Here is a 17,775-nt window from a genome sequence, read left to right as displayed (position 1 = left end):
TTTGCAAGACCAATTTGTAGTAATTTCAATTCCATTTTTTGATTCCATTGAGATGGCCAGTTATCTTTCCATAGTAAAGAAATTTAACCCGAAGTAATGTCAGTAGAAATTTTTATCCAGTAATTTACAGAAGCAAGCCAAGCCTGGCTTTCCAGAGATAAAAATCCACATTCAAGTCTTAGTGCCACGGAGGGCACACATCTAGGAGTTATGGTGGACTCACGAACCCAACTTGTTAAGAGGCGTTCCATTCCAGGATCCCCCTCAGACCCTGATCACGTTAGATGCCAGCCTGTCAAGGTGGGGAGCCATCTGCGATGGTCGGATGATTCAGGGCACATGGTCGTCACAGGAATCCATACTGCTGATCAATCTTCTTGAAATTCAAGCAATCCGTCTGGCCCTTGGACACTTTGCAGAGGGCAGACTGTTAGGAGTGGTGCTCGTCAGAACAGACAATGTGTTGTCCAAATCTTATTTAAACTGTCAAAGGGGCACATGCTCCCACCTCCTCCAGAAGGAGGCCTCTCTCCTCTTCCAGTGGGCGGAGAAGAATGTGAACTCTATAGCGGCAGAATACCTAGGGGGAGGACAACAGCCAAGCAGACTATCTCAGTCGAGAGAAACTGAATCAGGGAGAATGGATGCTTCACCTTGGGGTCTTTCATCAGATAGTGACACGTTTTAGCTGAATTCAGGTGGAACTGTTTGTCATCAGCCACAATCAGCTGGTAAGGAGATTCTTCTCCAGGTATGCAATGCTAGAGGCGGTGGGGATAGATGCCTTAACATCCCAGTGGCCTAACATTGGGCCTCAGAGCTAACACCCTAAGGTGCCAGGTTTCAGCTTTGTCATTGATACTCTCCAGATCTCTGGACACTCCACTCGGATCTCATCCTTTCATCAAATGTTTCCTTGGGGGCAATGATATCAGCACCACCTACAGTTCATTGCTACCCGACATGGGATCTGCACAAAATGTTAACCATCCTTCAAAGAGCTCCATTTGAACCTTTGAGTCAAGTTTCTCTCCATCTGCTATCCTTTAAGGTCTTGTTTTTTTGTGGCCATTACTTCAGCCCGTAGAGTGTCTGAGCTGAATGCCCTATCTGTCCATAATTTTTTTTGTGTTTCATAAAGGTAGAGTAGTCCTACATAAAGACCCTTTCGCCCCAAAGTACTGTCTACCTTCCATTGCCAACAGGAACTGGTATTGCCATCCTGCTGTCCTAATCCTGTTCGTCCCTCAGAGAAGGCCTGGCACTCTCTTGATGTGAGGAGAGCCCTTAAAGTATATATTTCCAAGACAAAGGCAATTTGGAAAACTGATAATTTGTTTCCTTTCACCCAGCATCTCTGGGGAATAAGGTGTCCACTTCTACACTAGCTAGGTGGATCAAAGCATGCATTTCTTTGGCATATGCCTCTCTAAGACTAGCCTGGCCAGCCAGGATAGTGGCTCACTCCACAAGAGCGTCAGCCACATTAGCGGCCTTTTCTCACAATGCCCCTCTAATAGAGATTGGTAGGGCAGGGACATGGGCCATGCCCAGTACCTTCATTAAGCATTACATAATAGACACCTATGCGTCGGCTGAGGCTGCCTTTGGGAGGAGAGTGCTACAGCACGTCCTCTCAGCCCAATAGTAGCCACAGCCCAGCGATTTTCCCACCTTACATGGGTCAGCTTTGGTATGTTCCACCTGATAGCATCTTTTACATGCACAGGAGAAGAGACATTTGGTCTTATCGTGAAATTGGTCTTCTCTGTGCATGTCAAAAGACCTGCAAAAAAACTTCAACAGTGCTCTTTTGCCTTAAACCGCTAGGTGGAGCTAGCTACCCACCTGATACCATCTTTTGACATTTCACGGTAAGACCAAATGTCTCTTCACGTGCACCTCTGTCTGCATCCATGATTGGAGGTTCTCGGTTTACTAACATGCCTGTGTGTGTGGTTGACTTCTTACAGACAAGTCTTCAGAAGAATGAAGCGTAATATGTATCATGGATCACTAATGTCTGCAGAAATCATATTATTTTTTCAGTTCTCTATAGCACCAGTTATGCATGCTACCATATAAACATTTTTAACAGGTCTGTTTCTGCCACAGTGAAGAGGTCAATAAAGCTTTTCTTGGTTCCTGCCTTTGTTGAAATGTATTCAGATATTGAGAGCATTTCTTAAATCTAGAGAAAGTAAGTCTCATTGAAATCATTGGACAAATTAGTTGTAATTGTTGGCAATTGCCGGCCAGGGTTTATGTCTGTTGTTCCTAAACGACAGTTAGGGGTTAAATGTGTGAAGCTTGCAGCAGGCAGCAGCCGGTGATTAACAGCTCAAGGCCATATAAACCAAGAGCAAGGAACGGCTCAGTGTGGGGGTATGATACGTTACTGGAGAGAGAAAGGAGGTGTTGACTTGTACTCCGTATGCTTGTCTTATGAAGCAATAAAGAGCAATTATACTAGTCTGGACGTGGTTATCTGGTTATCTGGGACAACGCAATGCATTCACACGCTATCCAACAAGGGTTATGGGCCCAGATTGCCCAAAGCGCCCAGATTGTTGAGCTACCCAGATAGCATGGTCTTACTGCAGAAGCAAGCAGAACAGCAGTGGTGTGGAATCGAGGAGAAAACAGGCTAAGGATGGCGGTTTTGCTTTCGGCTGGAATGCCACTGGAATGCCTGAAAGACACAAATTACTCCAGTTGGCGATTGAGAATGCAGACTTTTCTGATAAAGGAGGATTTATGGCAGGTGGTGGTAAACAACCCCCCATCCGACCCACTGCTGGCTCCGTGGATTCGATTGGAAGAAAGAGCAAGGTCTTTTCTCATTCTGGCTGTAGATGATGCCCAGTTACTGCACATACAGGATAAGCCGACAGCAAGGCTGATACGGACCTCGCTAAATGAAGTGCATGTACGAAAGACAGCCAGCAGTAAAATCCATCTAGGACGTAAGCTGTACCAAATGAGGCTGACTGGTGACGTAACAATGGCAGAACATTTGCTAACCATTAAGAAACACCTCGCAGAGTTGCAAGAACGGGATGTGATTCACACGCAGTTGCAACAAGTATATATTATTCTGTCTTCATTGAATGCTTCCTGGGATCCGGTGATCAGTTCGTTGGAAGCCATGCCGGATGACAACCTCACGGTCGAGTATGTATCGGGAAAACTGCTACAGGAGTGGGAGAGACGGAAAGAAGCAGAGGAAAGAGAGCAAGCTACAGAGACAGTAGGGAGGAGAGAAAGAAGATATGAAAAGACTGAGACAAGCACAAGGGTCTTTGGACTGAAGGCCTGCTATATTTGTGGTTCGCGACAACACCTACAAAGGGACTGTGTAAGAAAGAGACAAGGAAGTAAACAGTTGCACGTGCAAGTGGTGCGAGCTGATGAAGGTGTAATGGACACAGATTGCACTTCTTTTGTAGTTGACTCAGGTGCAACGCATTGCATGGTGAACAGTAAACATTTGTTCCAAACAATGCTTTCCACAACAGAGGAGGTGGTGCTAGCTGATGGCACACACAGGAAGGTAATGGGAAGGGGAACGATAGAAATATGTGAGTTAAACACTGTTATAACGAATGTACTATTTGTCCCACAATTGGGAAGTAATATTTTATCTGTAGCTCGGATGAATGCCATGGGATACACTGTAACGTTTGACAAAGGAAAATGTGTGATAAGCAAAGGGAACAAGGAATACATTGAGGGGGTGTTAAGGAACTCTTTGTATTATGTGGTAATAGGACCCACCAAGCATGCTAAGATGATAGGCAATCAAAAGCCCCATAATGGGTGTATACATTTATGGCACAGGAAACTAGGGCATGCTGTTTTCAGCACACTAATGAAAACACCCGGTAATAGTAAAGATCTCATATTTAAAGAATGCGCTAAGTACATAGACTGTGAAATCTGTGAAGAAACCAAGGCCACTGTGGCTCCTGCATGTAAGGAAGCGGAGAGCCATACCACTAGGCCATATCAAACAATACATGTGGATCTCGCAGGCCCATTTCAAAGGTCCCAGGGTGGAGCCCGCTATGTCCTGGTCATGTTGAATGAATATACTCGTTTTTGTACCGTGAATTTACTGAAAGCCAAGAATGAAGCAGAAGGAAAGCTGAAGCAATTCATAAACAGGGTTGAAAGACAACACGGTACACGTATAAGACAAATGCGTTCAGATCAAGGGGGAGAGTTCACTAGCCAGTCGTTTGAGTAGTATTTGCGCACAGAAGGAATAGAACACGCGCTAACGGCCCCATTTTCTCCTCACCAAAACGGTTTCGTAGAGAGAAAAAACAGAGCATTGCAGGATAGTACCAGGGCTATGCTGAAATATGCAAACTTGCCACACTCTTTTTGGGGCGAATGCATGATGTATGCAACATACATACAAAATAGATTATACCATAGGGCCATACAAATGTCACCTTATGAAAAATTACATGGTGAGAAGCCCAGGCTACAGCACATTCTCAGGTTTGGTGCTCAGTGTTGGGTGCATGTACCAAAGGGAAAACGAACAGGAAAGTTGGTTCCCAGGGCACAAAAGGGAGTCATGCTCGGGTTCCAACATGCATATTATCGCGTCTGGCTACCAAGTCAAAGAAAAGTGAGTTTAAGCAGGAGTGTGCAAGCCCAGGAACAAGATTGGCAGACCAGTGTACAGGTGGAACTGGGAAACTCACACGATGCAAATATAACAATACCCGAAGTAGACACAAACACTGGTGTAGGGATACAGGGGATAGGAGGACAGACCCCAGAAATCAAACAAGAGGAAGAGGAGCATAGTGTGCAACCCATAGACGAACCAGAAAAAGAAAAGCCCCAAGTAGCAGTCAGAAGGTCTGAAAGGGTAAACAAGGGCAGACCTCCTGAAAGATTCAAAGTATGTAATAACGTGAAGGTAAAAGACAACACATGGACACCAAACGTTTTTTCTGTTCGGTCCCAAATGAGAGAGGGTGAGACAGTGCAAGACAATGAAGGGGAAACGTTGTGAATCACATGTGTGTAATAACCAAACTCGCATACGACTGGCTGATGTCATGACCAAACCGAATAGTCGCTATGCGTGATATGCCATAAATGATATGCCTATGTATAGTCTGTACCTTAATGTATGATAACAAAAAGTCTCATAGGAAGAGGTGGGGGCTGTTGGCAATTGCCGGCCAGGGTTTATGTCTATTCTTCCTAAACAACAGTGAGGGGTTAAATGTGTGCAGCAGGCAGCAGCTGTTGGCTATCAGCCGGTGATTAACAGCTCAAGGCCATATAAACCAAGAGCAAGGAACGGCTCAGTGTGGGGGAATGATATGTTACTGGAGAGAGAAAGGAGGTGTTGACTTGTACTCCGTATGCTTGTCTTATGAAGCAATAAAGAGCAATTATACTAGTCTGGACGTTGTGGTTATCTGGTTATCTGGGACAACGCGACGCATTCACATGCTATGCAACAGTAATTTATTTATGTCCTATTAATTTGAATGGGTTTTTAGTGTGACTAAATTTGGATTTGGGCTAATCTGACTGTGCAGTTTTATGTGCAGAAATCTGAATGCAGTCAAACAATGAACCTATTTATAAATAGGTTTTTCTTTTTTGAACTCTAGATTAGGATTTGAAAAATAGTTCTGAAATTACACAAATGTTATACTTAGTTTAACAGAGGTCCCACTGTTGCTGAAATAATAATCACATCAGCAAGTGGGAAAGAAAACACTATTTGCAATGCCTGGATTTCTTTTGTAGCTGAAGGAGGCTGTCCAGATACTACATTCATTGAAGATGCAGTACAAGAACTCCTCAAAACTCGCCGCATCCTGAAGTGTTCTTACCCATATGGATTCTTTCTAGAACCAAAAAGCACAAAGAAAGAAATATTTGAACTTATGCAGGTAAAAGATGCTCCTCTGTTAGTAGCTTCTGCAATTAATATTTTGCAATTTACTAGATGTGTATATTGAATTGATTTTTTCTGGCGATCCTTACTTCTAAATAATTTCCTCTAGATTGGCATTCTTAGGGTGAAACCTAGCCAAAGCTAAGCACATATATATCCCATTGGCTTCAATGAGAGAGAGAGTTCTTATTGGTCTTGGTGTAATGCTGCATACCAAAAATGAAAAATATGAGATTACAAAATCAGGAATGGGCCCTTGAAATCTCCACAAGTTAAGATAACAGCATAACCAGATTTGTGTTAATCATGGTTAATGTTAGATATATGTGGAAAGGGAAAAGGGTTGGGAACAACTAATCCTGTGGCTGACTCCCAGTCCTTTAATCATAGTTCATGTTTGCACAAAGTTATATCTGCACTGGCCCTAAGAAAATATGTGACGTGCTGATTAAATATTTTTAAACGATGGAATGTCTTAAAATAACTTTCTTATCACAGTTACCACATACATGTCTGATAAAAATGTAGTTTGGTTTGAAAGAATGTAGACACCGAGGGCAAAGCATTATAAAACTCATTAGAAATGAGTGGATGGTTAGTAATGACTGTCTGCCCTCACCATTATTCTCTGACAGAAGCTTCTTTTTGGAGGATCATATTGAGCAGGTGCTGTGAACTATACTTTCTGCTGTTGGCGCACAGGAAAGTTTAGGCTAATATCTCCCACTGCTTAGGCCAGGCATGATCACAAGACATTTTCAGTTATGGTAGCCAGCTTCTATGGGTCTGTCGCTGCCCATTTTTCTGCCTCACTTAGGTCAGAGCATTTCACTGCAGCTCCCAATTATTCCTTTGCCATGTGTTTGCCATGTGTTGGTTCACGCACCTGAATGATCAGGGAACCACACACTCCTGGTCATTACACTGGGAAGCCAATTCTTTTTTCTCCTGTGCAGAGGCCAACCTACTGTTCATCAGCAGATCCAGCAGGCCTCCAATATGGAAGAAGATTGGGGGCTGATTTGGGGAACTGGAGCCCCTCCCTTCAGGTGTCCAGATAAATCCAGAGCCAGTTTGACCTGCCAGTTCTTGATCTCTTTGTCACAGCCAATAAATGCAAAACTTCTTTATTTCTTGTGAGGTTTAGGGTTCCCAGGGCTGTCTATCTTCTCTGGCCAGGGGTGCTTCTATATACTTGCCGTACAACCCCCTTGATTCCGAGGATGCTAAGGAAGGTCTGAGTGGAGGGCACTCAAATCCTTCTTGTCCACCCAGATCTGTCTTGGCTGACACTGGCTGTGTAACCTTTGAGCAGAAAGCCCACAGAAGATTGGATTACTCAAGAGAAGGTGATTGCCACACTGATGTTGTCTTGGCACTCATCTACAGTCTGGATCTGTGAAGCAATACGAAGAGCCTTTATGAGGTGGTTTACAGGGAAATCAATGCTCTATGACAAGGCTAAAATGGATGGTGTTTTGGCCTTTCTGTAGGAAAGTTTGGCTCAGAGTCTTCAGCCCAATAAGCTTAAAGAGGCATGCTTCTGCTCTGTCATCAATACTGACTGTAAAAAGTCACAGCTCACTAGAGTCATATTTTTTGGGGGGGAGGGGCTACCCTCTTTAACCCTGTCCCCTTATTCTGTGTTGGAATTGCTTTTTAAGATGTTTTTTGAGCTGTTTTTAAAAAAATGTTTTGTTTTAATGTTTTTAAAGATGTTTTGTTTTAATATGTTTTAAAGTTTTTTGTTTTTAAGATGTTTTAGAGTGCTTTTAGTGTTTTGGTTTGCCGTCCTGGGCTCCTTCTGGGAGGAAGAGTGGGATATAAATTTAATAAGTAAATGGATTTTCCCTTGAAGCCCTAGAGATGGTGTTGTCACTTCTAAGACAGCTTATGTTTGAGCCTTTAAGATTGGTTCTTTAGACATCTGTTCTTTAAGGTTTTGGTTTTGGTGGTCATCACCTGTGCCAGGAGGGTGTTAGAGATGGCTGCACTTTGCCTCAGGTGGTCCGACATCACATGGGATATAGTGCCATCTAGCTGTCGGACTACCTGAGAAAATCACCCTTCAGGTGATACCAATGGTACATTTCCGTTAAGTACCCTTTGTGTTTCTGGCAGTAGTCTGTATGAAGGTGGTGCTCCACTGAGAGTACACTCTGAAGGGCTGGTTCTCATGTATATGGAAGACAGTGCTATCAGAGCATTTGGCCCACCAAATCCAGAAGTCAGGAGGGAAAGAGGATACTTTTATGGAAATTTGGTCCCCCTTTTTCTCATATATAAGCAGGGCAGTGGGAGAAGTTCAGCCCCCAGAAATTCAGTACTCATTTTGGAGAGATTTAGTGTCATAAAATACTATTATCTATGCTTGATGTATAGTAGAAGAAATTAGAGACAGATCTCTTCATGTTCAAGTTGTTATATTAAAATTTGATCACTTTTTAGAGTACCGTTTGTGAATATTTAACAAAGGCACTGTAGTGCCTTGGTCAGATCCTTCCTTTCTAAAGCAAAACCTGTTTGTTACTGATCTCAGAAATGCATTCTATTTTTGTTCTGCCCTGATCCCTCTCATCCTTCTGAGCAGAGATGGCAGAGACTGGGTGTCCATCAGGCATTAAAATTTTACTGAACCCTTCCAGAATTCTGATTCCCTTCTTTTTTGTGTGTTTTTTCCTACCAGCTTGGGAAGAAAGTTGAACAGATCCCTCTGGCTAGGTAGCTTAGGATATATATAGCAGCTGCTACAAAGCCCAGAAACTTCCTTCCTCGCTTAATTTCAGGCTCACTCCACTTAATTGGCAGCTACTTCAGTGAGCTTTTCCATAAACAACTCACCTGAGTATATTATCAGGCTGACAACCTGGGTGACAGCCTTCTCATTTACAAAACACTATAAAATTGAGGCTGCCGTTGTGCAGCACATGCTACTGCAAGTTCTGTCACTCTCTTTAGGTTAACCTGTATACAATTCTCTCCCAAAATTGGTTCTGTTTAGGCAGGTCCCACAGTTTCCTGGTTTACACTTTCATGCCAACCAGAGAATAGAACACTGGGCACTTACCATGAATTTTCCTTCCAAGGGCTGTGCAAAAGGAGGAACCTGGGAACTACGGACCAGTCAGTCTGACAGCACTCTCTGGGAAAATTCTGGATTATAAAACAGCCATTCTGTAGGCACCTTGAAAACAATGCAGTGATTACTAGAAGCCAACATAGATTTTTCAATCTACCTCCCTGGCAGATGGTGTGATTGCTGTGGGCATAATACACCATGACTTCAGCAAAGCTTTTGACAAAGTGCCTCATGATATTCTTTTTTTTTTTTTTTTTAATAATTTTTATTCAAATTTTCATACAACATACAAAACTAAACATTCAAAGACAAAAAACAAAATCAAAAATAATTGAACAAAAAGAAAAAAAAAATAAGGAATAAAATATTGACTTCCCATTTGTCACATATCAAATCAGTTATAAGTCTATAATATATAACAATCCTGTCTCTTAAATCATATTATAAAATCACTTTCCTCCAATAGTTATCTTACTTAATCATCAGATCTCATAAACATTACTTTGTTCTTTCCACAAAAAGTCAAAGAGAGGTTTCAGTTCTTTAAGAAATATATCTATCAATTTTTTTCCAAATAAGCATATCAATTAATCCATCTCATTACTAATTATAATAATCTTATTGTCATAGCCATAGTCAAAATAAACATTTCAAACAATCCGTCTCATCAGAATCTGTTAGGTTCAATAATTTCAATAGCCATTATTCTATTGTCCCTATTAGTTCCATCTTCCATCTTCCATCTTCGATAGTCCTGTTAAATCCAGTAATTTCAGTGTCCAATCTTCCGATAGTCCTGTTAAATCCAGTAATTTCAGTGTCCAATCTTCCATTATCAGTATTCCATAATAATCTTGCTGTCATAACCATAGTCATACAATAAGAGTCTGATGGGAATTACCTCTATCCCAAATATTATCTTGCCAACCATTCTGAATAGGTTGCTGAAATACTGCTGTAAGATCATATCTCTGTTCTTTTTTTCAAAATGCACTGGCTCATCTCTTGAAAGTTTTTCCATTGTCACATGGCTGCAGTTAATTCCATCCATCACATCATTCCAGTCCAGAAGATTATCCATGCCATTGATAACTTTCTCTCTAGAATCTTCCTTAGTTTCTTCAGAGATAACATTAAATTCCAAACAATAGATTTTATTTCTAAAATCCATAAGCTTCAAATCTTTTTCCTGTTCCACGTTTGTTCCAGTCTCCAGGGTCTCCTCTCTCACAGGGACCCCTATTTCTTTAAGCTCCTGTGACATTTTGCTCAATTCAATTATTCCAGTCTCCAGGGTCTCCTCTCTCACAGGGACCCCTATTTCTTTAAGCTCCTGTGACATTTTGCTCAATTCAATTATTCCAGTCACCAGGGTCTCCTCTCTCACAGGGACCCCTATTTCTTTAAGCTCCTGTGTCATTTTACTCAATTCAATTTTCAGCTCCTTACTACCCTGTCGCAGGTCTTTTTCCAGTTCCACGTTTGTTCCAGTCTCCAGAGTCTCCTCTCTCACAGGGACCCCTATCATTTTGCTCATTTCAATTTTCAGCTCCTTACAACCCTGTCGCAGGGTTCGTTTCGTTATCTCAATTTCATCCATTATTTTCTGAAACATAGATACTTCCAGGTTCTCAGCCACTTTCTTAATTGCCATTTTAAAAGAAAAATATAAAAGAACCACTTCTTATTTCAGCAACAATTGGGTTAATACTCCAAACTTGGTGACATCACAGCGTAAACAGAACAGACAGCCTTATCTCTCCATGCTTAAGTAAACAAAATGCAGTTCCCAGGATCGAAACAATTAATGGCGTCGTCAGAAAACAGATTCGTCAAAATAAAATGAACTAGGAAAAAAATAATCTCAGACAATATAATATTCTTCAGAATAAAAATCAGGAATAGAAATCCCTCTTCCGTGTATATCTTTAGGGTGCAAATCCAGGACAGCTTTTTGCAACAAAAACAGAGATAAGCTATTAATTAGTGAATAGCAGAGAGAAGTTATGGCTCCCCGGTGAGATGTCAAAAACTGATCAATCTGGCAAATCTCTTTTAAACAGCAACAATTTAAGTCAAGTAAAAGAAAAATATAGAAAGAAGGGTGCTTGCCTGTTAGTGCGTTCTCTCTTTGAAGAAAAGATGAACGTTCGCTTTATCAGATAGAGCTTGTTGTTGAAAATCCGTCCCACCTTCGTCGGCTGGACCTCGTCCCACAAATTAATGAGATCTGGTCGTCCCAACAAAAATAGGCTTTGAGGTTAATCTCTTCGTTTCTCCCTACCCGGGAGAAGTTTAATCAGTCAAAAAAAAAAAAAAATCTGACTGATATATCTGAATAAGCTTCTTTTGAGGCAGGAGCCCGTCTCAAAAGCAGGCACAGGCTAAGTCACCCTTCCCGGAAGTCGACAAAGTGCCTCATGATATTCTGATTACAAATGTAGGCTGGATGGAGCACTATCAGGTGGATCCACAGTTGGTTATAGAATTGTACTTAAAGACTGCTTATCAATAGTTCCTTCTCAAACTGGGCAGAGGTAACAAGCAGGGTACCGCAGGGCTCAGTCCTGGGCCCAATGCTCTTCAACATTTTTATTAATGACTTGGAAGTGGATATACAGGTAATGCTCAGCATGTGTTTTTAAATTGCTTTTTTAAAATGTGTTAAATTTGTATATTTGTTTTTAATATTTTTAATGGTTGTAAACTGCCCAGAGAGCTTTGGCTATGGGGCGGTATACAAATGCAATAAATAAATAAATATCAAATTTGTAGATGGTTCAAAATTGGGAGGGATAGCTAATAACCTGGAAGACAGAAAAAAATCAAAATGATCTTGATGGCTGGAGCATTGGGCTTAAAAACAACAGAATGAAATTTAAAAGGGATAAGTGCAAAGTTCTACACCTAGGAAAAAGAAACCAAATGCACAGTTATGAGATGGGGGATCCCTGGCTCAGCAATACTAAATGTGAGAAGGATCTTGGAATTGTTGTTGATCACAAGCTGAATATAAGCCAGCAGTGTGATGTTGGTGCAAAAAAGGCAAATGCTATTTTAGGCTGCATTGACAGAAGTATAGTTTCCAACTCACATGAAGTACTAATTCCCTGTATTCAGCACTGGTCAGGCCTCATCTTGAATACTGCGTTCAGTTGTGGACACCACACTTTAAGAAGGATGCAGACAAATTGGAACAGGTTTGGAGGAGGGCAACAAAGATGATCAGAGGACTGGAACAGAGCCCTATAAGGAGAGACTGGAAGAACTGGGCATGTTTAGCCTTGAGAAGAGAACACTGTGGGGACATACGATAACACTCTTCTAGTACTTGAAAGGTTGTCACATAGAGGAGGGCGAGGATCTCTTTATCATCTCAGACTGCAGGACACAGAATAATGGGTTCAAGTTATAGGAGGCCCAATTTCAACTGAACATCAGGAAAAACATCCTGTCAGAGATGTATGACAATGGAACCAATTACTTAGGGAGGTGGTGGGCTCTCCACCACCTGGAGGCTTTCAAGAGGCAGCTGGGCACCCACCTGTCGGGTATGCTTTAAGTTGGATTCCTGCATTGAGCAGTGGCCTTATAGGCCCCCTTCCAACTCTTCTATGATTCTAAGTGAACCAGTCCCACCCAGTAGCTGAATGGGACATCTTTCATTCACAGTTGGAACTGACAGGTCCTTACATGCTTTTCTTCCTGTTGTGCTCCCTTAGAAGAGAGTTTGCTTTTGCTTTTTTAGGCTTTTTCTTTGTGGCTGAACATTATATGCTCTGAGTCTGGCTTGGCTATGAGCAGAACTGGGGCAGATCCTCAGGAGCCAGAGTAATCAAAACTGTGCCATGTCATCCTGCCTAGACTAGGTGGTATTAACTCAGTCTTTACTGATTTACTCCTGTATGTCGCCTCTCCCAGGAAGGAAAATTCTCAATAAGTGCCCAATGTTCACGTTTCTTGTCCTGTCAAGAATTGACATGATTATTTATTTTCTGTTATAGACAGACCTTGAGATGGTCACAGAAGATCTTGCTCAGAAAGTGAACAGGCCTTACCTTCGTACTCCTCGTCATAAAATTATTCGTGCAGCCTGCCTTGTACAGCAGAAGAGGCAAGAGTTTTTGGCCTCTGTGGCTCGGGGAGTTGCTCCCGCAGATTCTCCGGAAGCTCCAAGGCGCAGGTAACCTAATCATGACAAAGGTTTGTATGCCGAAATACTTTATGACCACCATGCTTGGTAAGCCTGCTTAGAAACCTGTTTGCTTGTTCTTGGAGTATAGAGCAGATAGCCTTGGTAGGTTTGCTTTGCAGAATTATTATTTTTTTAAATCTATGATCTTTCCCAACTTAGTTTTATGCAATAGGGCTGCTCCTATGCTTGTGGCAAAAAAAATAGGATGGAGGTTTGTAGATGTTGCAGCTTGAATGTGGTGTCTGCGCAGTGCTGCTCCTTCAAAATGACAAACTACTAGAAGAACTGTAATTATGAAATGTTAAGTGTCTCAGCTTGCATGTGTTTTGTCATGAAAGTAGCTGGCAAAAAGTTGCTTGTTCGCTGCTGATCTTTTTACATGGATACAGAAGTATTGTCAGTAATAGGGAACTAGTATCCTGTGGAGTTTGGGATAGAATTGAATGCTAGATGTTCAAATTACACTGCACCAAAAGGAGATTTTGAGGGAAGGACATAAATGTTAATGAAAAATTGATTTCACGTAATTGTCCTTGAAATGAAATTCTAGATGAAAGAAGCAACACAGGACAGCCAGTGAAGCGAACTAATGACGTTTGATGCATCTTAGGACAAAGCAAAAATGAAATAAAAAATATTAGATATAATTGGTACTCTTTGAATTGGTTCGAAGAAGCCTAGTTCAGCTATGCATTTTGAGTTTCATAACTCTTAAAACTGCATAGCATAGAAGCCTGGATAGCATGTTTGTTTTCTTTAATTGAAAAATTATGTTAATGTGTCGGGTTATTCATGGCATAGTCATAAAACATAAGTCTGACTAAAACCGGGTTGTGTGTGTATATCTTTCAGCAGAGCTCTGGCAGAAAACTTGGAGACATTGTGGCCTGTATTATGAACAGGCATTGTTTTGCTTCTATGGCATTCCATCAGTCTCTTGGTGAAATATGTATTGTGGTTTAGTGCAATGAATTATGTCTAGTTAAGTTAGTATACTTGTCTAATAATTTAGATCTGTTTCTCATACTGTCTGTTACACTGTGTTAAGCAGTTCACATTGGGTCCTTTTAAGTAATTGATTAGACTGGCAATTCCTAATTTTGATAATTTTATAGTTTTTTATGTCCATAAGACTAGTAAAATTAGCACATTCATCACTAACACTAAAATGCCAGCTTGTTTTTGTTCTCAGTTTCTGGAGGGGGGAGCTGTTCACAGTTTATTCTATTATTCGTTAACACAGTCTGTTTAATTTATAGCTTTGCTGGTGGAACATGGGATTGGGAATATTTAGGATTTGCATCCCCTGAGGTAATTTGTCAAATTTAATTATGTAAATTTTGCATATTATGGAAATTATAATGGAATTTTACTTTGCATGATTAGCTTCCTAATGTTGCAAACTGCACAAAGGTTTGCAGGTCTGGATGAGCTTACTATTTTGCTGCTTTACAATAGAAGGAAATATATTTAATTTTCTATCCTATGGTAGGTAGATAAAGGATAAATCTCTATTCTCCAAGGGCCTTCAATGTGGCACCCAAGTCCTCTAGCTTTGCTTAAGTTGTGTCAGAGCAAATAGTGATGACTATCACAGCTGAAGTAGCATTCTATGCCTGTTAAATGAAGGAGAGCCATCTTGTTCCATTCCTTCCAAGAGAAGGCCCTACACTCCTAATTATCAAGGAACAAAGGCATGTATATGGTTGTTATGGGAAAAGGATCCATGCTAGTAACACAGCACCAAATACTTTGCTGTTTTTCACCCTGAGTTGACTCTTGGATCAAGGCCAGCAATCAACTGTGAGCCGTAGTATAGATCTGGTGTGGGTAATAATTCCTCTCAGTTACATGTTTTTAAGTGTCTTACATTTCAGTAAGTGCAGGTATTTGTAGTGATGCATTTTAGACTTTGTCTGCACAGGCATTTTACCATAGACTTATTTCCCTCTAGTTTTAATTTCATACATAGTTTGTCATCAGCTGCATAACTTGCAGGAGGGAAATCATTGTAGCCACACAGGCGGGCCCTGCTTATATGGCAGGTTCCGTTCCAGATTGCTGCCGTAAAGCGGAAATCACCGTAAAGTGGAACCCATTGAGTATAATGGGGCGTGTTGCACAAAAATGCTGCAAAATGCTGCAAAATGCTGCAAAAGCACAAAACTGGCTTTAAAACTGGGAATTTCCCACCGCCACATTAGCGGAACGCCAGGAAGCAAAGCGCCGGTAAGCAGGGCCTGCCTGTATTGTTAAAACTGCACCAGATTAATCAGAATAGGTTAACTTTACACTTTGTTCCTTTTGCAGCCTCTGTGCCTCTAGCACCAAAACCCCTGATAGGAGATTTTCCACAGTTGGTGTAATGTTTGAGAGGTTTTATAAAACTTATGCATTTCTGCATATTTCCTTTTCTATTGATGCTGAACATCACTATGCTTGCAAGAATATAGTATGCTTCTTATAGGCAAATCAGCTTGCTTGCTTTTTCGAAGCTCTCCCTATAATGCTTTGTTCCCAATAATTGAATGTGTTTCATAAAACTATAGGTACAATCCTAGCTCCATTGAATTCCATAGGATTTACTTCTGAGTAGTCAGGATTGCACTTATTATTATAAAGCGATAAGTAATGTGCTTAGATACAATGCACTGCTATACTATTGCTATGGGATATTTTGACTTGATGTTGTGCCTCTTTTTTTGTGACCCATCAATGCAGTGCTAAAGAGTGAAATTACTGACTCACACAAAAAACATTTTTTTACTGTTATATTCACTGTCAGTGACTAAACCTGGATTGTTGGAGAAAATGTGTAAAGTGGACCAACAGAAGAATTGGTTTAGCAGCAGCCTATGAAAGAGCTATCTAGTCCAACACTCTTGACATTAGCTATGTTTTTAGAAGATCACATCAGCTATCCCCCCCATATAGTTTGTGTTAGCATCTGGTAACTAGGCGTACTTTGTCTAAACATGGAAATTCTCCCGTGCATGTAAGATAATCTCAGGTGGGACTTCAGCCCCACTTTGTGGTCAAAGGCAGAATAATCAGAACTTGATTGATTTGCAGACTACTCTAGTCCTCCCTTACTTAGAGAGGACAATTCTTATTCTGCCTTTCACCAATATGATCGTATCTGTGCTCTCTCCGATTGCTAGGGTTAAGGCCTGTACTATTCTGTACCTCTTCTTACTTGTATTCCTGTTTCTTCTATAAAAAAAAAGCTGTGCTGCTGCTTTTCCATTTTCCCGCTCCTGCTTCTCAGTGCGTCCCAATACAACCTACCTCATTTCTTCGTCTTCAGCGTTCCCATTCACCTCAGCTTTCCAATTCACCCGTTCACCTCAGTTTCCAATCCAGACCTCTGAGTCCACCAACTCTCCTGCCTTTCCAACACAGATGCCGATTCTCCAACTCTCTCGCCTTTGCACCTCCACCCCTACATTAAAATAAAATAAATGAGGAAAAGAAATAAAGGGCACCTTTGCCTAGAAGCCCCCATAAGCCCTGCCAGTTTTCATGAGCCCTGCCAAGCCCACTGTAAGCCCACCTGCACGTAGGGCAATGGGGAAAGCTAAGGACAAAATGGCGGCTCCCACAAAAAATGCAAGTGCTTATCACCTGCTGTGCATTTCAGAGGTTTCTTGAAGAGATAATCCAAATCAGCATAGAGAGGAGGTCGCCAAACCCCTCTTCCCTGTGGCAGGGGTTGCTTTGGCAGTTTCTGACACGGTGGATAGAGTGGACATGCCCATGTTAGAGTCCGTTGATCCTCAGGGCTTGCACACTTGAGAGAACCCAGCCATGGGGCTATGAGGTTCATGCTGCCTGATGAAAGCAGACTGGGAGAGGAGGTTCAGAGTATGAGGCATATATTGACTTCAGAAGTAGCATTTGATGAAGAGGAAAAACGCTTTGATTCAGAACTTAAAACCATTCTTTCGATTCAATCCTCACCTGAGGACTTTAGAGGTTTTCAGGAGGCTTCTAGGGTATAACCCTCCTGTTCTTATCATGCCCACTCTGCCCCCCATATTCAGAGAACTGGGTATGGTTCACCTTCTATGGCTCATACTGTTGTTACACCAGCACAATTTTATTAAGCCCCACCTCCACCAGTGCAACTGCAGTTGTCTTGATCTCATGCTACAGCACTTGACATCATTTTGTCAGCCCTCTCTAGGGACCCAACCGATCAGCCTATATCACAGGATGTGATACGATATGGGCTTGGGGGGAGCACATCAGCAACATGCCACTCATGCCACACATACTTCAGTACAATCAATAGCTGACTCACGGACTCTGGTGCCATCGGCTTAGCAGGTACCACAAGTGAATCCTGTTGGGCAGGTAAGACATGTTTCTCCCAATCCACATGACATCCCAAGAGGGCGGGCCAAGGAAACTAGAATTCAGCACCTGCCTAAGGAGTCCACGCCTGACAAAGAAGAGCCTGACCCTGACTTCATCATATTGGATGAGGAGGAATGGAGTGGGACTTCAGAATCAGAGGAGAAGGTCTCCACAGGACTGTTCCAAGAGACTCATTTCCTCATT

The 17,775-nt window shown here is 41.7% G+C and overlaps 1 protein-coding gene across 4 annotated transcripts in view; it reads left to right on the top strand.

Annotated features, from left to right (window-relative positions):
* Positions 1-17,775, top strand: part of ANKIB1 (ankyrin repeat and IBR domain containing 1) — a 134,365-nt gene that overhangs the window by 101,883 nt on the left and 14,707 nt on the right. For all 4 annotated transcript variants that reach the window (XM_061587856.1, XM_061587854.1, XM_061587858.1 and 1 more), the window contains exons 15-17: positions 5,788-5,933; positions 13,022-13,200; positions 14,472-14,523. In XM_061587856.1, the coding sequence (XP_061443840.1) occupies positions 5,788-5,933; positions 13,022-13,200; positions 14,472-14,523 (377 nt within the window). The remainder of the gene's footprint in view (positions 1-5,787; positions 5,934-13,021; positions 13,201-14,471; positions 14,524-17,775) is intronic.

The sequence above is a fragment of the Rhineura floridana genome, chromosome 10 (genome assembly GCF_030035675.1).
Source record: "Rhineura floridana isolate rRhiFlo1 chromosome 10, rRhiFlo1.hap2, whole genome shotgun sequence".
Classification (NCBI taxonomy): Eukaryota; Metazoa; Chordata; class Lepidosauria; order Squamata; family Rhineuridae; genus Rhineura; species Rhineura floridana.
This window is presented reverse-complemented; position numbering and strand designations above follow the sequence as displayed.